We start from the raw sequence: 23769 nt of genomic DNA on the forward strand, positions 1-23769 counted from the left end.
AAGATACTTCCTGTATCTTAGTTGTGGAACATGTAATAATAGAGCACCTTTGTAGGTCTGTTGTTTCTCATTTTTAAAGATTATTAGAATTCATTAGTTTGTATAATAAAACTGTTAATATACATTAATCAAAATTCTAGGTGTGGCTTTTTTCTTTGCTTTTATTGTTATTGTAAATGAATAATTTGACTTTCTTTTGGCCCACTAGAACTTATATATTGGCTTAGGAGTCAACAAATGAAAATTTAGGAAGAATTAAAATAGGTAACCTTATTTATACATTTTTTCATAATATTAACTTACTGTAACTCCTGATTACTAAATTACTGATATCACTGTGTAAAAATATTATTTTCCTTTTCTGAAAAAAAAAAGTGACTTTATCCAGGTGTATAAATACTTAACTTAGTTAACCACTGGTCCTTTTCTACCATATATATATATAAAGTATAAAACATATATATATATATATATATATATATACACATATATATATATACACATATTATATTTTAAATAAAATATATATATATATATTATATTTTATTTAAAGTAGACTTCACACCCAATGTGGAGCTCAAACTCATGACCCCAAGATCAAGGGTTGCATGCTCTATCCACAGAGCCAGCCAGGCACCCCTACCTCATGCTTTTAAAAATCACTTATTCTGGGAAGACAAATAACGTGTATTTTTCTTTGCCGTAACTATGTTTAATTATTAAAAAAAAATACTTATTAAGCATCTGTGTGTGAGGAACCAGCCTAGGCTCTGGGGATACAATGGTGAGCAAAGATTTTCATGGAGCTTAGAATTGCATTATATTTTAGATTAGCGATATTTTCTTTTTTCTGGGTTCGATGACTTAGGAGAAAATATGTCTTATACTGGGCTATCTGAATAATAAAACTCATCACAGATGTAGTGTTTTGATATAAGTTAGCTTTGGGATTTCTTCCCCTGTCTTTTATGCATTTTAAGCAGGAAGAGATATGAGTGTTCTTTTTCAGTTTCTCAGCAGCTTAGCGAATGAAGTGTTTGCCCCAATTAACTACAATACAGCATCCTAAAATTCCAATGAAATACCTCATTTATTTTTCATCCTATATGCTTATTTTTATATATTGTGCAGCAAATATAATGTAATTCAATAGGCAAAGTAGATGGTTTTTATTTTGTTTAATATTAGGTAAGGAATATAAAACATGTACAGTATAAAAAGATAAAATGTACATCTTTTAAAATTAATTAATGTAGTTGAATTAATTTGTGTTTTCCTTTATTTGTTTATGCTTGTAAAAAATTTTTCTGTACTGTCATAAAGACATGTTCATAGATTTTCTTCTTAAATTTTCATAGTTTTTCTTTCATATTTAAGTTTTAATCTGTTTGCAGTTTATTTTTGTTGGTGTGAAATAGGTGTTTGATTTCATTTTTTTCCCATTTTAATCATTGCTTCTCTCAGAGCCCTCTAGTGAAGACACCATCCTCTTTGTCAGTTCACCATTCAGATTCTCTTAACAAAACAGTCCCACAAGTTTGGTGCTGATTCTAGGCTTTCTTCTAGTCTGTCGGTTGTCTTTCCATACACTATTTTAACTTGTCTTAATTACCTTACCTTTATAATCGTAAGGGGAGTCTCCCACATTTATTATTCAGGTGGGTCTTCGTTTCATAACCCTTTGCTCCATAAAAACTAAAAGCAGGGGCGCCTGGGTGGCTCAGTGGGTTAAAGCCTCTGCCTTCGGCTCAGGTCATGATCCCAGGGTCCTGGGATCGAGCCCCGCATCGGGCTCTGGGCAGCGGGGAGCCTGCTTCCCCTTCTCTCTCTCTCTGCCTGCCTCTCTGCCTAGTTGTGATCTCTGTCAAATAAATAAATAAAATCTTTAAAAAAAAAAAAAAAACCTAAAAGCAGCTTGTCAGTTTATACACCAAATAGTGTATTTTGATAGAGATTACATTGAATTAATAAAGTTTTAGAGTTATCCCTAACAATCTGAAACACCTTTTGTAGGATTACTCCAAGATACTTTATATGTTTTGAAACTATTATATTTTTTTCTTAAAATTATATAATTTCAGATTTATTTTGGGTGTATATTTTGTATATAGTAATACTGCTAAATTCTCTTAGTCATTCAGTCATTTACCTATAGATTCTTTGGAATTTTCCATATAAAGAAATAAATTATCTGCCAATAGTGTTGGTTTTGTTTCTACCTTTCCAGGTTTTGTATTTTGAAAACTTTTTTCTTGCTTTAAAGTGCTGTCTAGAACCTCAAAAAACCAGTTGAATAGAAATGATAGGGGGTTTACTTATCTCATTCCCATTTCTAAAGAAGGTGCTTTTTTACCACGAAGTATATGACATGGTAAATGTTTTAAATAGATAACCCTTTACTGTTTTAACATTAAGGATAGTCCCTCTAAAATGGGTGCTGGTTTGTAATTCTCTGAGGAGGTTCCCAGGTATAATCTGCACAGGGAGCCAGTACTTATGAGGATTGTTTGGGGCAGCTGCAGGATGAGTAGATCTCTGTGCCAGAATCTTAGAAGTTTATATAGAGGCCTTAACAGTGTTCAGTCATGTACTCAGGAGGCCTTAAGTGGGTTCAGTCAGGTACCCAGTCCAGAGGGCCTCAATACTAAGTTTCTATCTCAAAGATGTATTTTGGGGGCAACTTCTGGGAACAGAGAAGGCAAGTGAAACACACCTTTCAGACACAGGGGAGTGGTGGAGTCCTCCACTTGTCTGGGTCCATCCAGCTTGAGGGTCAGCTGGAAGTCAAATCTTTTTGATGACCTCCTCCAGCAGTATTGACTTCCACGTATTTTTTCTGTATTTATTGAAACTGCCTGTATTCTTACCCTTCTGTTAATGTAGGAAATTACATGGATTTTCTGTTAAGCCAGTTTTTTTGTTCTTGAAATAAATCCAGTTCAGTCATATTATTACCAACTTTTGTATAAATTTCTGTTTGGTTTGCTAATGTTGTCTAGAACATTTGCACGTATATTTACAAGTAATTTTTCTTTTTCACAATTTCATGTTTTGATATCTGAGTTGCTCTAGTCTTTTTTTTTTTTTTTTTTAGAGAGATTTTAATAATTTTATTTGAGAGAGAGTGAACAAGAGAGCATAAAAGCAGGGAGGGTCAGAGGGAGAAGCAGACTTCCTGCCATGCAGGGAGCCCAATGTGACAATCGATCCCAGGACCCTGGGATCATGACCGGAGCTGAAGGCACATGCCCAACGACTGAGCCACCCCGGCACTCTGAGTTGGTCTAGTCTTATAAAATGTATGCTCCCTCCAATTTTTAGATACACTAAAATATACTGTGGATTAGCATTATTTTTTCTTGAATGTTTGGTAGAATGGTGGCTAAAATTGCCTGGGCTTATACTGGAGTTGGAGGGAAGATTTTTAACTACTTATCTGGCATATTTAATGGTTAGAGAATTATTCAAGCTTGCTTTCTTTCTTTAAGATTTATTTATTTTGGGGGCGCCTGGGTGGCTCAGTGGGTTAAAGCTTCTGCTTTCAGCTCAGGTCATGATCCCAGCAGGGTCCTGGGATCGAGCCCCAAGTCGGGCTCTCTGCCCTGCAGGGAGCCTGCTTCCTCCCCCTCTCTCTCTGCCTGCCTCTCTGCCTACTTGTGATTTCTTTCTCTCTGTCAAATAAATAAAATCTTTAAAAAAAAATTAAAAAAAAAAGATTTATTTATTTTGAGAGAGAGCGAACATGCAAATAAGTTGGGGGAGGGAGGACAGAGGGAGAGGGAGATGGAGAATCTCAACCAGACTCCCTGCTAAGCTTGGAGCCTAATGCAGGACTCAGTCTCACAACCCTGAGATAATGACCTGACTAGAACCAAAAGCTGAACATCAACCTATTGAGCCATCCCCTCCTTTGCATTTTTATCATTTTTCTGTAAGTTATTTTTTACAGAGTTGTAAAATAGTCTAGTCAATAGCATTAAATCAGTGGTGCATCTTCAACACTGCTCTTAATACCTGGTAATCTTTTTTTGCCTCTTACCAAGTTTTGACTAATTCTTCTTGACACACCATTCAAAGAACAGCTGTTGGGTCACCTGGGTGGCTCAGTCAAGTTAAGTTGATTTTGGCTCAGGTCATGATCTCAAGGACATGAGAACAAGCCCCACGTTGGGCTCCATGCTCAGTTCAGAGTTTGCTTGTCCCTCTCTGCTTGCATGTGCTGCTTCTCCCTCTAAAATAAGTAAATAAAATCCTTAAAAAAACAAAAAATTGTTTAAAAAAGTAAGGGAACAGCTTTTTTTTTTTTTTAACTGATTTCCCTTCATTAATCTGCCTTTTACTGTATTTGAGTGTTACTGTCTTTATTTTTTAAAGTAAACTGTACACCCAGCGTGGGGCTCACACTTAGAACCATAAGATCAAGAGTCACATGCTCTGCTGACTAAGCCAGACGGGCCCCATTACTCTTTTTTTTGACTGTTAAGTATAATGCTTTTCACCCATTAGCTCCCAGCCTTCCTGACTTTCTGTTTTAAGCATCAAGGCTATAAGTTTCCCTTTAATACTGCAGATTTGTTGCTTTTAACCCTACATGTGGTCTATTTTTATAAGCTTCATTTTACTTGAATAGAATGTGAGTCTTTTCATTTGGAACCAACATTCAATATATTGTGGCTTGTTAATTCTTTACTGATTATTTTGTGTGCTTGATCTATCAGTTATTGACAGAGGTGTTTTAGAATATTAATTAATGTGATTCATTTGCCTATTACTGAGTTTCTTCAGTTTCTGTTTTTTTTTTTTAATTTTATTTATTTGACAGACAGAGAGAGATCACAAGTAGGCAGAGAGCCAGGCAGAGAGAGGAGGGGAAGTAGGCTCCCTGCAGAGAAGAGAGCCGTATTCGGGGCTCGATCCCAGGACCCTGGGATCATGACCTGAGCTGAAGGCAGAGGCTTTAACCCACTGAGCCACCCAGGCGCCCCCTGTTTTGTGTATCTTGAGGCCATGTTTGTTTGCATATAAGTTGCATATAAATTTCGAGTTACTGATTTAGGATAAAATATCCTTTTATTATTAGGTAGTGATCCTCTTTATCTTTGTTGGTGATTTTTACCTCTACAATCTAATGTTGGCTGCTGTTATAAACATTTTTTTATTTTTCTATTTTGACTGCTTTAGTAAATATTTTTTAGATACGTGAACAGTATTTTCATTACTATTTCCCTAGCATGTCTTCCATCTTTTATTTTCAACCTTTTTGTATCTTTATGTTTTATATTTCTCTTTAAACATCTTATTTCTGGATTTTGTTCTTAATCTAGCATGAGGATCTTTGACTTTCAACTGTCCTGCATAAAAATGGTTGAACTTCATGAACCCAGAAATTGAGATTATCCTTAATCAGTTGAGAATAAGTCTCAGCCAGTATGCCTTCAAAACTTGTTTCTGCCTCATTTTCTCTCTTCTACCTTTTGGAATTCCAATTAGATAGACATTTCTCACTTTATATTTTGTGACCTTTAATTTCTCTTCTGTATTTATCTCTGTGTAGATTATCCTGGAAAATTTTAATTGACCCATTATTTAGCTGTGTTTCATTTGCTGTTAAATTCATTTATTGAGTTTTTATTCCAGTTTCTTCTCCATTCTTTTTTTAAATTTTTATTTTTATTTAAGTGAGTTCTGTACCCAACATGGGGCTTTGAACTCACAAACCTGAAATTAAGAGACATATGCTCTACTGACTGAGCCAGCCAGGCACCCCTCTTTTCCATGTACTTCTTTTTCAGATGTCTCTCTTAGGGCGCTACTTTTTATGACCTTTTGCTCTTTACTGGTGATATGCCGCTGCTATAATATTTGATTATAGCAGTACTTAAAATCTTTGCAGATTTGATTCATGCTGTTTGTTTCCACTAGCTCTTGTTCATGGTGCCTTGCTTGTGGTTTTTTTCTTTTTTTTAATCTGTGCACAATGAATTCATATTCTTTAAAACTTTGTGGGAAATGTTTTGAGTTCTGGGTTGAAGGTGTTTTCCACAGAGAAAACATTGGATTCTTAAAATGCTGAGGGCATTACCAGTCTGGGATTGCTTTAAATTCTGAGCCTGAGGATTTTTTGACTATGAAACTGCTATATATTCAACAAAAAATCCCAGCAAATTAAGCTTGGTTTGTGGTCATGACTAATCAGGAAGGATTTCTTACTTCCTTCACTCAGTGCTGGGGTACCAAGTATATTTAAAATACTTTAAATATTTCTCTCTCTCTCACTTTTTTTAAAGTAAGTAGGTCAAATTAGGGTACCTTAGTTGGCCATATTGCTGGATGTGGAAGTTCATCCCTGTCATAATTTTTCTTTCTTTTGGTTCGTAACCCTCCCATGAGCTTCCCTGGTATAATCTGAAATTGGCCCCTGTACCAAAGAAACAGGCAGACCATTCCAAGCTGGTAGGTGGCAGTTTTAACAAGCAAAGGGCACTTATATATGAGGCTTGTCTTGGGTGGCAGCAAGTCAAGCCTCATATATAAGTGGCAGCAAGATGAGTGGATCTCTGAACCTCCCCAAAACCAAACTTAAAAGATTAGAAAGATGCCTTAACTGGGTCCCATCACATTAGTATAGATGTTTTCAGTATCACATCACTGTCTCATGGTTATGTCCTTAGAGCAGCCTCAGGGAGCAGGAAAGGCAAATGGCACCCCCATTCCAAGGACAGGGAGGGGGTGAGGAGCCTTTGCCTTAGAGTCCAGGTCACAGGTCAGCTGGAGATCACATCCTTTTGATGATGTTCTCTAACACTATCTATAACCAACTGTTTTGTCCATTTTTTTCTTTTTTTAGTTTTTAATTTTGGTAAACACACATTATAAAGTTTATCCTCTTAATGACTTTCAAGTATTAACTCTGTTCACTTTGTTGTGTAATGGATCTCTGGAACTTTTTTTTTTTTTTTTGCAAAGTTGTCGATTTTGATTAAAATGTTTTGCGGAATCTATATATGTGTATATGAAAAGGCTGGAGTAAAAAAATACTGAAATTATCTGCCATTCTCTCGGCAGAATTATGATTGATTTTTTAAAACTTTTGTGGGTTTTTATGTTGTACGGTGAACATGACTGTGCCTTTGAAAAAATTGTTTTAGATATTTAAAGTGTTACTTGGAACAGTATTAATTCTTTTGTGGGAAATTTTTTCTTATGACTTCAAACTTAAAGAAATTAAAAAGGTGCTAAGTAGAAGTCCAAAATATGTTATTGTGTTTGTGGGTTTTGTTTGTTTTTTGAAAGAAACACTTACCTCAAGCTTATTTAACTTGGTCTTATAATTTGTAGCAAAAGTAACATGGCTTCAGCCTATTTAATTACCAACTTATCTAGGATGACTGAATTCGCCGTAATGATGATGTCCATGTGTAGTGCCTTCAGTTTGCAGTGGGACTATTAATATACCTCACAGTTTAAGGCTTCCCTTCTTTGTCCATCATTTATGGACTACATTTTATGTACCTTGAGTCAAAACTGAGAAATAGAGCAAATGTGAGTTTTTAAAAGGTTGCTTTCCCTCTTTATTTTGGCAAAAGATCTCTAAGATACCAAAGATACTCTAAGATATTCTGTGATACCAGAAAAGCAAGGCATAGGACAGTGTATGTAATATGCTACCAACTGTAAGAAGGGGGAATAAGATTATTTGCTTAACTGTATAAAGAAGCTCTGAAAGCTGTACAGATTCTTAATCATACTGATTGTGGAGATGGAGTTGGACTTACCACTCTTTTATCTTCCAATTTTTGAATCATGAATATTAATGGCTTTTGAAAGTGAAGTATTGAGAACTTAGAAATAAACTGCTTTTATTTTCTCACATAAAATAAGAATGTCATAACTCCTGTGTGTGGTAATTATTTCCTTCCTTAGACCAGGAATAGGCAAACTGTAGCCCAAAGGGGAAAGACTCCCTTCCCTCCCTTTTTGTAAATAAAGTTGTATTGGAATACAGCCATGCTCATTTGTGTGTGTTATATCTTTGGCCACTCTTTTCAGCTACAGTGGCAGAGTTAAGTAGTTAAAATAGACACCTTATGGCCTGCAGTAATTATTAATCTGATTCTTTACAGGAAAATTGTGCGGACCCCTATGTTAGATCTTGTTCTTAAATTTTCAGTAGTACAGCCCTTTGTTCACAATCATATTTTTATATGGACTTCTATTATTAAAATATACAGTTATACTTACAGAAGTGAGGTTAGGGGACAGGTTGGTTGAACCCTGCCTACTCACCTGCCTCCCTCTCTTTTTTTACCCTCCATTCTCCAGCAGCTGTTTCTTGAGGGGAATTTGAGGAATCCCCGGGGTTCTAAGGAGTACAGTTTGAAAATGACTGCCTTACAACAACTCTTTGAGGTAGTAAGTCTGATATTATTTTCTATTTTAGGTATTGAGAGACTCGGCTCATAGAAGTGAGTTAGTCAAGGCTTATTAAACAACCAGAACACAAAACAAGTCCAGAGTGTTTAATTGCAGAATAAATGGTCATATTTGCCTTTTTGCCTTTGTATTTTATTTTATATTGTCATAATCATGTATTAATTGTTTTTCTAAAGTGTTTTAGTAGTTATTTAACTTTTTTGTACCCCCCTCCTTTTTTTTTTTTTTTTTTTGTTCCATGTAGGTTTTTGTAAGGCAAGCTTCCTTCCTTTATTGGAATTTGCCTATACTTCTGTGCTAAGTTTTGACTTCTGTAGCATGGCTGATGTAGCCATCTTGGCACGCCATCTTTTCATGTCGGAAGTTTTAGAAATCTGTGAAAGTGTACATAAACTAATGGAAGAGAAGCAACTAACAGTGTATAAGAAGGGTGAGGTCCAAACGGTTGCATCTACCCAGGACTTACCAGAACAGAATGGAAATACTGCACCTCCTGTGGCTAGCAGCGAGGGAACCACAACATTATCTACTGAACTTGGAGATTGTGAAATTGTACTGTTGGTGAATGGAGAATTGCCTGAAGCTGAGCAGAATGGAGAGCAAGGACAACACCCTGAACGCCAGGTTTCTTCAGAGGCTCAAGCCACTCTGTCACCGGCAGGCTGTGTAACTGGTTCCCATCCTGAAATGGAGTCTGTGGATTTAGCAACAAAAATTGATGATACAGAACGAGAAACTTTAAACAGCAGAGAAGATAGCACACTTTCTAATATTCATCCCAAACTTTCAAAAGAGAATGTAATCAGTAGCTCTCCAGAAAACAATAGTATGGGAAATGACACGTCAACTGAAGATATATGTGCTGAAGACATTCCAGAACCAATGCAGAACCTTGGCCAGTCTTTAAAAGAGCAGGAAAATCTAATCACACTGACAAAGACAGACCTGGGCCCTGATGATGAAACTTACAGAAGCAGGCTTCGGCAGCGTTCTGTTAATGAAGGGGGGTATATCCGACTACACAAAGGAATGGAGAAAAAGCTGCAAAAACGGAAGGCCATTCCGAAGTCAGCAGTTCAGCAGGTATAATGAAGAGGTGACCTTTGTGGTTTTAGCTTTAAGTCAAAAGCATTCTGTTCATAAATTTAATACCTGTCATGAGAATTATTTTGGAAGGAAGGGCAGTAGGGTAGGAAAGCAATACCAATATTAACACCAAATAAATACCAGTGTTAATAAGATAGTATTAATTTGAAATATTATAACATGATTCATGACTTTAAAAATTAAAATGAATTGGGATGCCTGGGTGGCTCAGTTGGTTAAGCGTCTGCCTTCGGCTCAGGTCATGGCACCCGGTGTCCTGGGATTGAGTCCTGCGTCAGGCTTCCTGCTCACAGGGACTCTGCTTCTCCCTCTGCCTCTGCCCCTCTCCCCTGCTCGTCCTGTCTCTTGCTTACATGTGTGTGTGTGCGCTCTCTCTCTCAAGTAAATAAATAAAATCTTTTTTTAAAAAATGAGTATACTTACTTAGATTGTGTTTTCTGTCTCTTAATTAGGTAGCCCAGAAATTAGTTCAAAGAGGGAAAAAGATGAAACAGCCAAAAAGGGATACTAAAGAGAATACTGAAGAAGCAGCATCCCATAAATGTGGGGAATGTGGAATGGTTTTTCAGAGACGATATGCCCTTATAATGCACACACTGAAACATGAAAGAGCTAGAGATTACAAATGTCCGGTAAGTAACTGGAAAGCTAATTGAAGATGGCTCTAACTTCATGATAAACAGAATGCAGTTCACTGATTCATTGTTATTCTACTACTTGTATTCTCTCAGTAAACACTGAGAGACACTCAGAACACTGTCTCCTTTATATTGCTATGTAAGAGTCATCTTCTGATTTGTATGTCATTTCTTTGATTTCCCCCCCCAACCGTGAAAAAAAAAAAACAAAAAATAGTGATGTATCTTTGCTTCTTCCTGATACTACCCTAGTAAGACAGGACTGAGATTATCATTTAAAAAATTATAAGCTCAGGGGCACCTGGCAGTCTCAGTCAGTAGAGCATGTGACTCTTAATCTCAGAGGGTCATGGGTTCGAGCCCCACATTAAGGGTAGAGATTACTTAAAAAATAAATAAACTTTAAAAATTTAAAAATATAAGCTTATAGAAGGGTAAAGAGAACAGAAGAGGAAACCTTAACAACTACATGCTGGCCCCTGATAAATAGAGGGAATAATTGATATAGCAGATTTGAAAGGTCTCATTCCCAGGCTTTCAGTGGGGAAAGCTAAGAATCTGTCCAAATTGTATTATAGAAGTACCAAATGCCTCCGGAATTAGTGTTACTAGCTACTTTGAAAGTAGAAGTGAGTCTGGTTGTTAGAAACTTTTAAAGAAGCAGTTAAATCACCATTGCTCCCTCAGCCAAAGATCGGCCTTCCACTTTCTGGAAGAGAGAAAACCATGACTGCTCTGAGGGTGAATGCACTATACCCAAAACAAACTTAATGAATGTTGAAATTTTTCAAGTTCTCTTAACCTACCAAAGTCCCAGAATATTAGCAGCCAGATTCCTAATCCAAAAACAGGTTTCTCAGAGATGAGAAATCTGAAGCCCAGTAACAAAGGACCTGGAGGGTAGTGCTGAGTAAAGCCTGTGGTTGACAGCTTCCCCCGCACCCACCCGACTTACACAGAAATTCCAGTCAGTTTTTTAACATTTTGAAGTGTGAGTAGATGTCAGGCATCATCAGACTTATAATAAATATTTCAAGAAAGGGGTGCCTGGGTGGCTCAGTGGGTTAAAGCCTCTGCCTTCAGCTCAGGTCATGATCCCAGAGTCCTGGGATGGAGTCCCGCATCAGGCTCTCTGCTCAGCAGGAAGGCTGCTTGCTCCTCTCTTTCTGCCTGCCTCTCTGCCTACTTGTGATCTCTGTCTGTGAAATAAATAAACAAAATCTTAAAAAAAAAAAAAAAGATATTTAAAGAAAAATATTTCAAGAAAAAAGAGCAACTTTGGGGGATCCACAAATATAAAAGTCTCAGAAAAATTGGAAAATAGACTAAATGTCTCAGAAAATGATGCAAAAAACAAGCTAGAAAATGAGAGTAAAGAAATTTAGACAATTGGTGTAGGATGTCTAATATCCAAATAATAAAGAAGATGGGGAGAAGGAAATCATTGGTGCATTAAGGAAAAATATCAGAACTTAAGTTTCCTTGTGAAAAAGGGCATGTTGAATTCCCACAACCATGGATGGAAGTAAATGTATGTCAAGATAAATTACAAAATCTTCAAATCAAGAGATAAAGAAAAAAATCTTATAAATAATGATACAGAAAAAGACCCATAGAAAGGATAAAGGTCAGAATGACTTCAGGCTTTTCAGCAGCAACAATGGAAACTACAAGACAAAGAAAGGCATAATGTCTTTAAAATTCTAAAGGGAAGTGATTTCCACCTTAAAATCAATAGCCGGATTATCAGTTATTTGTGATGGTAGAATAAGAACATTTTTAGACATGCAAGGTATCAAAAGTTTTACCTCCCAAACTCCCTTTGTCAAGAAGCTTATTGGCAGAGGTGTTCCATTAAAATGAGCAAGACCTGGGAGACCGGGAAACATGGGGTCCAATTCTACAGAGTCCAAGCATAGGAAACAACCAGTCCAGGTTGAAACAGGACAAAATGCCTTGACAGAAATCTCTTTCTTAGGGTGATGTCTTTCAGTCTGCTCTTAGTAGATTAACTGAGGGAAGGGTTTGATGATGAATTAGCAGAAAATATAAAGAGAAATAAGCAAAACAAAAAAAAGGAAAGAGAATCATAGTGTACTATATGACCTGGCTGTAATAATAACTACATCATTGAAAAAATGTGAACACGAAAACTGGTCAAAAAAATTAAGATAACAAGAAGCATCTGCATAGGTGTAGAGAGTGGAGGGGTGAAGGGAGAGAGTCCTCATCCATTATTCATGTTACTTAGAGTTACCAAAATAAGCATTATAAGAGAGTAAAAAAAAAAAAAAGTGGCAGAAAAGTAGTAGACCAAGAAGAATTTTAAGGGTCATTACAGTTTTATCTTTCTCCTTTCTCTAACCCCTAGTTTTCTTCCATATGAATACTTAGTACTCAGATGAGTACTAAGTACTCTCTCTCTCTCTGTCCTACCATTCCTTCTAGACAGACCTGGTCTCCTCATTGATGCCTTTCTTTATTGCTTCCTTGACTCCCTCTGTGGTTAGATTATAAACCTCTCCAGAGTAGGGGCTAGATCTTGACCCCTTTCATCTTTGTATCTGATACTTAGCATATTGTTTTTTATATAGGGTATGTGTTTATTGATTTGTATAATTGTAACAACATGGAAATTGAAATAGTCAAGTTTACCATTTGTTACAGAATTACATTTAGATGGAATTTACTTTTTTTGTAGTTGTGTAAAAAACAGTTTCAGTACAGTGCTTCCTTGCGAGCACATCTTATTCGACATACCAGAAAAGATGCACCCACTTCATCCTCTTCCAATTCTACATCTAATGAGACATCGGGAACATCGTCTGAGAAGGGGAGAACCAAACGAGAATTTATATGTTCCATATGTGGAAGGACATTACCTAAATTATATTCTCTTCGAATACACATGTTAAAGCATACAGGTGTAAAGCCACATGCGTGCCAGGTAAGGCCATGAAGTTTAATTTATTATATAAAGAAGATTTGCACTTAACCAATGATAATACTGACTTATTCTGGAGTCACCCTTATTCCTGCAAAATGTCACAGAGAATTCTAGGACTTTTTCAGTTGCCTGGATTAAGGGTGTTTCCCAATTGTGTTCTTTCATTTGCTATTTAATTTGTTGTAATTTGAAATTAATCTACTAGGATATACATGCAACTCACTAGGATTCAGGAGATGTACTGGGTGAGAATAACCAATTCATCATCCCATTCATCCCTTTAACCTTCAGCAGGACCAGTCTGGATTGGAAAGGAACCCATGGTTTAAACAAATCTCCTTAGCAAAAGTCCTGCCTAAGTTGTGTGCTTTTTAGAGCTGAGGACTGAGACTATTAAATGCCAAAATAAAACTTCTAAGTAAAGAATCCTGTGATTAGCCAGTTTAGGGCTATTTGGAACAGTGAAAATTTTCTAGTAAGCCCTATAGCCTTGTATATAAGCATGATCCATTTTTCCTCAGTGAAATTTTTAATGATCCTCTCTCTCTTTTTTTTTAGCTTTTTATTATAAGAGAATAGAATAGACCCTCATGTACCCTTTATCCAGCTTTAGTAGTTATCAACACATGGTCAGCTGTGTTTTATGTATACTGTCACTCACTGTCCCACTCCCCCGCCCCCTCATTTCTTTAGAAGCCATTTCCTAAGCATCATGTTATTCATAGACTTGAAAGTATTAACTGGGCTTCTGGTCTTTTCGTGTAGAACTACTCAAAATGTGTGGTCCATGGAAGATAAGTACAGAAATTGAGAGTAGACATCTAGAAATTGTCATAGCAATTGACATTATTGTGACATTTTTATCATATTTAACAAAAAATGGATTGAAGTAAGAAAAAAAAAAACTCGTTCTTCATCACAGAGTTTGAGAAGCACTGTTCTAGTTGGTATAGCAAGAAATTAGTATATTCTCTTGATTAAGTTTTCCTGTCTCTTTTAATAGGTAAGGTATACTGTTTACTAGTCACACAAGGATAGTGTGAGGGTCTTTTGTACTGCTTTGAGCTCCTCCAGGGATCACCTGGATGTAAGAAAAGTAGCAATATTTGTTAAGTACTGAGTCAGAAGATGATCAGTCTGCTAATATCCTTGACATTTGTTTCAACTTTCAGTTTGTCATTTTGTTCATAAGTTTTTTTCTTTAAAATGGCATACACTTTCTCTGTCCTCGTTCTTCAGAAACAGCCCTGACTTCTCTTTTCTGTTTTACCGGTTTAAACACCTGTGCTGTCTCAGGTCTGTGGAAAGACTTTCATCTATAAGCATGGTCTAAAATTACACCAGAGTCTCCATCAATCACAAAAGCAGTTCCAGTGTGAACTGTGTGTTAAGTCATTTGTTACCAAACGGAGTCTTCAAGAACATATGAGTATTCACACAGGTAATAAGAAATTTGTATTGACAAATAATTGACAGTTACACATTATATACTCTTAAGTTACTGTTACATTGATTATGCTGTAATTATTTTAGAAATTATATCAATATAGTAATGGCTCAATGTATGCAGTTTTTTATTAATGAAAGTAAGGCTAAAGGTTTTCTTAAATCTAGTTTTAGAGCTGTCTTACTGGTATAAAAATATTCATTGTTTTCCTCAGTATAGAAAAAAGTGTACTGAGTATTAAATTATGCATAATTTAGGGGCGCCTGGTGGCTCAGTGGATTAAGCCTCTGCCTTCAGCTCAGGTCATGATCTCGGGGTCCTAGGATCGAGCCCCGCATACGGCTCTCTGCTCAGCGGGGAGCCTGCTTCCCCCAACACCCATCTACCTCTCTGCCTATTTGTGATCTCTCTCTCTCTTTCTGTCAAGTAAATAAATAAAATCTTTTTTAAAATTTGTGCATAATTTAGATCCAGGCACTTAAAGAAATAGTCATGCTTTTAAAAAGTTGATGGGGCACCTGGATAGCTCAAGCATCTGCCTTTGGCTCTGGTCGTGATCCTCAGGGTCCTGGGATCAAGTCCTGCTTCGGGCTCCCTGCTCAGTGGGGAGTCTGCTTCTCCCTCTGCCTCTCCCTCTCTCTCTCTCTCTCTAATTCTCTCTCAAATAAACTTTTTTAAAAAGTAAAGTAATAGGCAGATGCGACTGTCAACAGGTGTAAGGCTTATAATTTTATTAGAATTTTTAGTCCATACATAATTATTTTCCAGTGCTTAAAGTAGTTATGTGGAAACGGCTATTGAAGGGTATAGTGGCTCTAGAACTTGCATTCAACTCTATATTACTACAGTCCAGATGATTATGCAAGCGCATGACATTCTTTGTGTAGTAGTAACCTTGCTAGTACTGTAGTTGAGAGGAAATAGAGATTTTGACCTTGTTTGTTGTTCTTCTGAGTAGATGACTGCCAAATGTAATAGCTTTTGTGTCCCCTTGATAAAATAACTTCCAAAGTAGGATGTAAATTGTTCTATTGGAAGAACACTTGATTGTTTGATTTATGTTGTGTTTTTTATTTTTTATAGGTGAGTCCAAGTACCTCTGCTCAGTTTGTGGAAAGTCTTTTCACAGGGGCTCTGGACTCAGCAAGCACCTAAAGAAACACCAGCCAAAGCCTGAAGTTCGAGGTTATCATTGTACTCAGTAAGTATTTAATAGGTAAACTGATCAATTTCCTTGTGTTCTTAGTAGATTTATTTGAAAGTTCCCAAAAAAAAATATTTGAGGTCACTCTAGTTGATAACACTATTATATAATTGTAAAGGAGTAGAACTTACACACACACACACATATATATCTGATGTAATAGATACGTGAATTAATTAAATAGGAGGAATCCTTTCACAATGGATACATAAACCATTATGATACACATTTTAAATGTCTTATAATTTTGTCAGTTATACCTCTCAGATTCTCTTTTCTCCCTCTTTTTATTTTCCAAAGTCTCCTGAAATCTCTTTTATAATCGAGATAAAAGTCACTTAACATAAAATTCATCATTTTAAAGTGTACAATTCACTGACCTTTAGTACATTTAGTACATTGTGCAGTTAGACATTACCACTGTCTTACTCCAGAATGCCTTCACATTCAGCCAGGCTGTTCACGACTCTATCTTGGCCTTCTCTTCCTGTTTGTGCAGAGTCGGCCACAGATGAGAGCCTAGGGCCTTCTCAGGTTTTCTCTAAATATATGATGCCCTGGGCAAGTACGTGGACTTCTCAATTCCTGGGGTATGTAAGAGTTTTTCAAAGCCCCTAATGCACCACCATTTCATTCCCCAGCCTTTTCTCCCAAGCCCTTGGTTTGTATAGTGTTTGAACCAACCAAACTTGCCCTGTGCGGCAGAGGCAAATACATTTGCTCTTAAATGTTTTCAGCAGACTTCTCCTTCCCTACAAAGCCCTCTTACCAACATCTAACGATTTATTTTACTATTACATGTTTGCCTGGTTGCTTTACAGTTTTAATCAGTTTCCAGAGTTCCAGTAAAATTGATTCTCATAGTTTAGGCCAGTTTTGTCTACTGCTTTTGTGGAATAGTGGGCTTGTGGGGCTGCTGATTCTGGATATTTGCTGATGTCACTTTGATCAGTCTTACTATAAAGCAAAGATTTTATTATCAGTAGATTTTTAATTGCAAGTGAATGAAAACCCAGTGTAAACTGGCTTGAAAGAAAGGTAGAGTCTAGGAGTCAAAATGGTTTAAGGTAAACGAGATTCACGCTCATCCGCACTTGATGTCTCCAAGGCTCTCTGGACAAGGCAGTCGCAATGATTTCAGCCTCACATCCTCTCAACTCCTAAATCACCAAGCCACTTTTCTGGTATTTCCTATGTATAGGTGCTGAGATCCACGCCATCAGATCTGGTTAAGTCATTTGATTATCCCTAATTGGTAATTACGGCCAAGGGAATGCCGTGCTCTGATTGACTTAGGCCTGAGGCAGTTGCTTCATCCTATCTGTGGTCAACACTGTGGCCTACTCCTAACACATGAACAGAGAAAGGGAGAGGGTAAAAGCAGAGATTTTAGGTGGAGAAAGAAAATCAATGTCTTATAGCCTTTGAGAGCTTTGCGTGGTTCTTCTAAAATGTTTCTAGTGCTAGAAATAAACCAGCAAAGGGAAAAAAGAGAGAGAGGGAGACAAACCAGGAAACAGACTCGGAACTGTAGAGAACAAACTGATGGTTACCAGAGGGGAGGTGGGTAGGGGAATGGATCAAACAGGTGATGGAGATGAAGGAGTGCACTTCTGTAGAGCACGGGTGTTGTATGGAAGTGTTGAATCACTATATTGTACACCTGAAACTAATATTACACTCTATGTTAACTAACTAGAATTTAAATAAAAATTTTTTAAAAATTAAAATGTTTCCAGTACTCCAGAGCTAAAAGAACTTAAAGCCCTGAAGCCTTATTGCAAGATTGGAATAGTAACAAATTCTTGTGTTTTAAATTGGCATCATTTTGTAGAGTTCTAGAAACCCATGAGTATACTGAGTCTTGGAAATTTGTTTTAAAAAGAAGAATAAAGGGGCGCCTGGGTGGCTCAGTGGGTTAAAGCCTCTGCCTTTGGCTCAGGTCATGATCCCAGGGTCCTGGGATCGAGCCCCACATCGGGCTCTCTGCTCCGCGGAAAGCCTGCTTCCCCCTTTCTCTCTCTGTCTGCCTCTGCCTACTTGTGATCTCTGTCAAATAAATAAATAAAATCTTAAAAAAAAAAAAAGAATAAAGTGATTTGATTGGTTGAACTTTATTATTACAGATGTGAAAAAAGTTTCTTTGAAGCTAGAGATCTTCGTCAGCACATGAACAAACATCTTGGTGTGAAGCCATTCCAGTGCCAGTTTTGTGATAAGTGCTATAGTTGGAAGAAAGATTGGTATTCTCATGTGAAGTCTCATTCTGTCACTGAGCCTTACAGGTAGATAAATTTGAGCAGGATCTGAACTTACTTGAGATGGTATATGTACTTGGATTAATTCTTTTGGATGCTTGTGCTTTGGGAAAAAAAATTCGTTTGTGTTTTTTTTTTTTACCCCCATTATAGGTGTAATATATGTGGCAAAGAATTTTACGAGAAAGCATTATTCAGAAGGCATGTAAAGAAAGCTACGCATGGGAAAAAAGGAAGAGCAAAGCAGAACCTAGAACGGGTGTGTGAACAATGTGGAAGAAAATTCACTCAGTTAAGAGAGTATAGGAGACACATGAACAACCACGAAGGTAACTGTACTTAATATTATGTATATATGTAAGTAGAATGAAAAGCACATCCAATAGTGAGTCTCTCTATACCAACCTTCTTGCCTGTTACCTCATCTTCCTTTGATAAGAGTTGAATCCCATATTATGTGATACTTATTCAAGTGATTGAGGTGATCCTAAACCTGGGTGCCTAGTTATTGTGTACATAGGTAGGTTCCTTCTTTAGTGAGCTTAATATTCTAGGTCAACATTTTTTTTTTTTTAAGATTTTATTTATTTACTTGACAGACAGAGATCACAAGTAGGAAGAGAGGCAGGCAGAGAGAGAGGAGCAGAAATAGGCTCCCCGCTGAACAGAGAGCCCGACGCGGGGCTCAATCCCAGGACCCTGGGATCATGACCTGAGCCGAAGGCAGAGGCTTTAAACCACTGAGCCACCCAGGCACCCCTAGGTCAACATTTTTATGCTGAACTGGACTATTGGAAGCTTCTGTTACCTTATCCTAATATCATAGGATCGCAGGGAAGGTTAAATGAGTCTATGCATGGAAACTCAAAGTTGTCTCTCAGTAACTTCTATCTCTGGGAACACCTGTGGAGAGATTATATTGCAGAATCTTGTTCATTCTAAGGTACGCCATTAGGTCCTAAGTAAAGATTGCCGTAATCCAGATAGAAAAGGGCTATTGGACTTAAAAGCATTATTTATCAGGGAACTTAAATATGTTTTGTTACTTGTACCTTATACACACACACACACACACACACACACCTCTCTGTCTCCCTTACTCTTTTTTAATAGGAGTCAAGCCATTTGAATGCTTAACATGTGGAGTAGCCTGGGCTGATGCCCGATCTCTAAAACGCCACGTCAGAACACATACTGGTGAACGGCCCTATGTCTGCCCCGTATGTAGTGAAGCCTACATAGATGCTCGAACACTCCGTAAACATATGACTAAATTCCACAGAGATTATGTGCCTTGCAAAATTATGCTGGAAAAAGATACCCTTCAGTTTCATAACCAAGGAACTCAAGTGGAGCATGCTGTTAGTATCTTAACAGCAGACATGCAGGAACAAGAAAGCAGTGGTCCTCAAGAACTAGAGACAGTGGTGGTGACAGGAGAGACCATGGAAGCACTGGAAGCTGTTGCGGCGACGGAAGAGTGTCCGTCAGTATCCACGCTCTCTGACCAAAGCATCATGCAAGTGGTTAATTATGTGTTGGCGCAACAGCAAGGACAGAAGCTCTCAGAAGTGGCAGAAGCTATTCAAACTGTTGAAGTAGAGGTGGCACACATTTCGGAAGCAGAGTGACTGTAGCGGTGGAGATCAAAGAAGTGACATCCCATTTGTACTGAACTCACACAACATCTGTTCACACTGCGGTGTATGACTGTCTGCCCAGAGTTTGTAGGTCAAGGCTCTGGGCTGTTTGGTGATGTTTGCATTTCTGAACGGTTTGTCTGGCTAATGGGTTCTATTGAAAGTCCATTTACTGTAAAGAAATTGAAAGTGAATCTACTTGATGGCATTGGTTTATCATGGTGTACTTTTTATGAATTAATGTTTGTAAAGGACTGGACTAAATTAAAAACTGTATAGTTTCACTTGCATTTTGACATTATTATATACTTTGAGTTTAAAAGGCTGCACTAGTCAGATCTTCTTCTCTTTTATTCTCAAAATAGAGAGGTTCTGTGATTTCATTTGCCCTGTTTATAGGTTTAAAAAAATTCTAATATAAAGCATTTTAGTAGGATGCGTTAAGTATATTACATTTTTAAAATGCTTCAAATCTGTGATTCTTGACTTACTATTTATTTTAACCCCTTATAAGTCAGGGATTTATTCTATTTTAAAGCACTTAATGAGTTACAAGTTGTAATCAAGTTTGCACAGTATACTTAACCTAGATTGGGAACCCTTAAGTAAATAGCTGATTTTTTAAAATGCCATTAAAATGCATGAAATGCCTATTAAAGCCTTACTGTATACTATCTCTTCAAGGCAAGTAAATTGACCATGAGCAAAGAACACTGTTATTAAACACTGTTGATGGGAAATTTCTCCTTGATAACATGGGACAATGAATGAAAAAAAAATCTCATTCTTTTGCTGAAGAATGAACAATTTAAAACTAGATTTGGTATGTTTGCAGCTTTTGTATCATGTTTAATTGTTCAATTTTGTTGAAAAACTGCAATTTAGAAATAGGATAGCAATACGGACCTCTACAGTGGTCCTGTGTGGATACTGTATAATTGTCAAGTAACTTCAGAATATTGAAAAGTCTTCAAGTCAGCCCTCATTTTAGTATACTATATAAAGAAGTTAATTGATTATGGTCCACCAAATTGTTGAAAGTAAATTATTTTTAAAAGTTACGTGAGAATTACTAATTTGTGTGTTTGATTTTTAAATTCCCACTTCTAGAAGCTATCCAGTTTTCTGACCTTCAAAATAACCTTGGGGAGATGCCACATTTCTCCCCTGTAGGAAACTACCACTCAAACTATAATTGTTAAAATTAAGCTTTTTAAGTATTAAAAGCTAATATAAGGTATAAAATGAAGATTTAAGCAAAATCACATGTAAATCATTCCTAAAGCACAAGAAAAGAATGTGCCTTGATGTACATATATTAAGATACTTATTCCAGTTTACTTTAAAAAATGGCTGAAAAGATAAAGACTAAATGTGATGCCATGCATGCATTATACCTGCATATGTAATATTTGCATTTGCAAATTTCCCATTGTTCCTATAGCTGTGTGGCTGACTTTCAATTTTAAGTGAATTGACATACAGTCTATAACTTTATAATGGCTGCTTGTTTATCATACCTTTCAGTTAGTGAACATGTATTTCAACCTAACTAAAATTTGGAATTGTGTCTTTTATGTTCCATCTTCACCATTGTTACTAGATTTAGTTAATTGTATAAGACCATTAATGTATGTCCAAAATTGTAAATAAAAGGTGTTGAATCTTGTTTAAAAGCATAAGCTTTGGAGTTGACCTTGTCACTTTTCTCTTCATAACTCAGTTGCTGTCATAAATCAGTTATGTTAGTAAAGTTAATCCATTTTTAAAGGCAAGGGGAATTGAATACATTAAAAAATAACCGTTGGGTGAAAACATTAAAACTTCTTACTCATAAACAAAATTTTCCCACAAAATTGGAAGTAGTGTGATTTACTAAATGTGTAGAGTTACAGGGTTACCGGTAGGCTCAGTTGGTAGAGCATGTGACTCTTGGTCTTGAGGTAGTGAGTTCAAGCCCCACGTTGGGCGTGACGTTTTACAAAATGTGTAGAATTACATAAGTCCGTGTAGAAACAAGTGTTAAGGTTGCAAAAATTCAGTTTTATGTTGCCATGGGGGAAAGTTCTGTATTTAATTTACAATTCTTTCTTAGAAACCTGCATTGCTTTGTTGTCAGGTGACTCTCCCCTAATTGTGTGGGGACCCCTGGTTAAATGTACTTACTACTCCTGCTGCCAAGCAGTTTGAGTCACAGCTATTAGTCACTGAAATGTATGAATTGATAGCAGTGAATTAATTCTCTGACATGGGTTTTAATCTGTTTTATTAACAGTGGCTATATACAGAATTTCACAAGGTTGCCTAAACTGGACTTTTTAAAGCTAATCCAAACATTCAGTGTTTTGTCTTTTTTGATGCATTGATGCAAACTCTCTGTGCATGCATGATTCTTCTTGTCAAACCTGTAATCTCTTGGAAATTCCTAAACAGTTTTACATCTAATGTTTGGAACATACATAATAAAAGCCTTTGCTTCCTCTTGATCCTATATATTGATCAATTAGAGTTTGTAGAAGCTTGTGGAGCAAAGATGCATAAGTAACATTTTTTTAAAAGATTTACTTATTTTTTTGACAGAGCACAAGCAGGCAGAACAGCAGGGAGAGGGAGAGGCAGAAGCAGACTCCCCACCAAGCAGGGAGCCCGATGCAGGACTCGATCCCAGGCCCCTGGCATTGTGACCTGAGCTGAAGGCAGATGCTTAATGACTGAGCCACCCAAGCACCCCTAACTAAATTATTTAATCAGTTTAAATATACCAAGCTTATAATGTATTACTTGATGTTTTAAAGTTTAAATACGACTGCTTACTGAATTTTTCCTCAAGAGTCTTAGGGGATTTTGGAGTATGAACTTACCTCCAATAGGGCCTCATCTTTGGGAAGCCTGTGCCACCCTCATAGGTTGAAGGATGTGTCCTTCCAGATCATTTTTGTATTTGTTTCTGCTAGGTTGCTCCAAGAGTGTTCATGGTTAGGAACTATTTTTATATTAATTCTCTGACTATGGTTTCCTGGACCAGCACCTGTAAATTTGGACTTCAGGCCAGTTTGAGAGCAAGCTGGCTATTCTAAATTTTCAAGGGAGGCTTTTGCCCACCGACAGGCCAGGCTGGGATGGACAAATACCCGTATCTGCCTGGACTGGTGAACTGAGTTTTTTTCCTGACTGTTCTTTCACTGAAGATGTAGCTCTTCAGTGGTCCCATTGTTCTGTTTTGTTTTGTTTCTCTTTTAAGTAGGCTCCCTGCCCAACTTGGGGCTTGAACTCACAACCCTGAGATCAAGAGTCACGTGCTCTACCAGCTGAGCCAGCCAGGAGCTCCGATGGGTCTCAGTATTGTGTTTAATTTCTTTTTCCAATTTCTGTAGACCTAAATGCTGATGGCATTGCCTTCTAGCTATCACAAGCCCCCCTCTGAGACTGCCCATCCTGTCTACCACAAGACTACTACTTCAAGTTCAACTCTGTTTCCTCTTATCTGGGGATTCTAGGACATTTCCTTTCTTACAAACTTAGTATTATGACTTTCAAAGGAGTTTGTTACATTTTATCAAGTGGAGAGTTAATTTCATGTATTTTGACCTCTTCCAAAGTCTGGAACCAAATATCATCTCCAAATATTTTCCCTTCTGGTTACTTTATATTTCTGTAAGTTTTACTTCTACCCTCAATACCTCTTTCATTTTCCCCATCTTTTTCTCACTTCCTGATAACCTTCTTGGAGTTCCTCAACCTAATCTGTAACTATTCTTACTCAATTATCTCTTCTTCATTTTAAAATTGTATTTTCTTATCTTAGTATTTCCAATTAGTTCTTCATTTTCCTGCTTCCCTTTTCCATTCATCTTATCTTGCTGTTTGGGTGTGTTCTGTTCATTTTAAACTCTTACTGTGTCTATTCTGTGTGCTCTGCGAAAAAAAAAGTATGTGTATATACCACAACTTCACTATTCTACCATTGATGGATATTTGAGTCATGTTCAGTTTGGGGTTATCCTGAGGAATGAAAGATTTTTATCCTCTTGGTATATACATGGGCATGCATTTCTTTTGGATACATAACTTAAGAGTAGAATTTGAGTTACTTGG

The 23769-nt window shown here is 37.0% G+C and overlaps 1 protein-coding gene across 1 annotated transcript in view; it reads left to right on the top strand.

Annotated features, from left to right (window-relative positions):
* LOC111149843 (zinc finger and BTB domain containing 11) overlaps positions 1 to 21397 on the top strand; it is a 30824-nt gene extending 9427 nt beyond the window's left edge. The window contains exons 4-11 of the mRNA XM_022507147.1: positions 8678 to 9516; positions 9993 to 10172; positions 12880 to 13125; positions 14422 to 14566; positions 15656 to 15773; positions 17903 to 18061; positions 18188 to 18363; positions 19148 to 21397. Coding sequence (XP_022362855.1) covers positions 8678 to 9516; positions 9993 to 10172; positions 12880 to 13125; positions 14422 to 14566; positions 15656 to 15773; positions 17903 to 18061; positions 18188 to 18363; positions 19148 to 19665 — 2381 coding nt within the window. The 3' untranslated portion in view covers positions 19666 to 21397. The remainder of the gene's footprint in view (positions 1 to 8677; positions 9517 to 9992; positions 10173 to 12879; positions 13126 to 14421; positions 14567 to 15655; positions 15774 to 17902; positions 18062 to 18187; positions 18364 to 19147) is intronic.
* The last annotated feature ends 2372 nt before the right edge of the window (positions 21398 to 23769 follow it).

This window comes from Enhydra lutris, unplaced genomic scaffold, assembly GCF_002288905.1.
Source record: "Enhydra lutris kenyoni isolate GAN:26980312 unplaced genomic scaffold, ASM228890v2 scaffoldscaffold2, whole genome shotgun sequence".
NCBI lineage: Eukaryota > Metazoa > Chordata > Mammalia > Carnivora > Mustelidae > Enhydra > Enhydra lutris.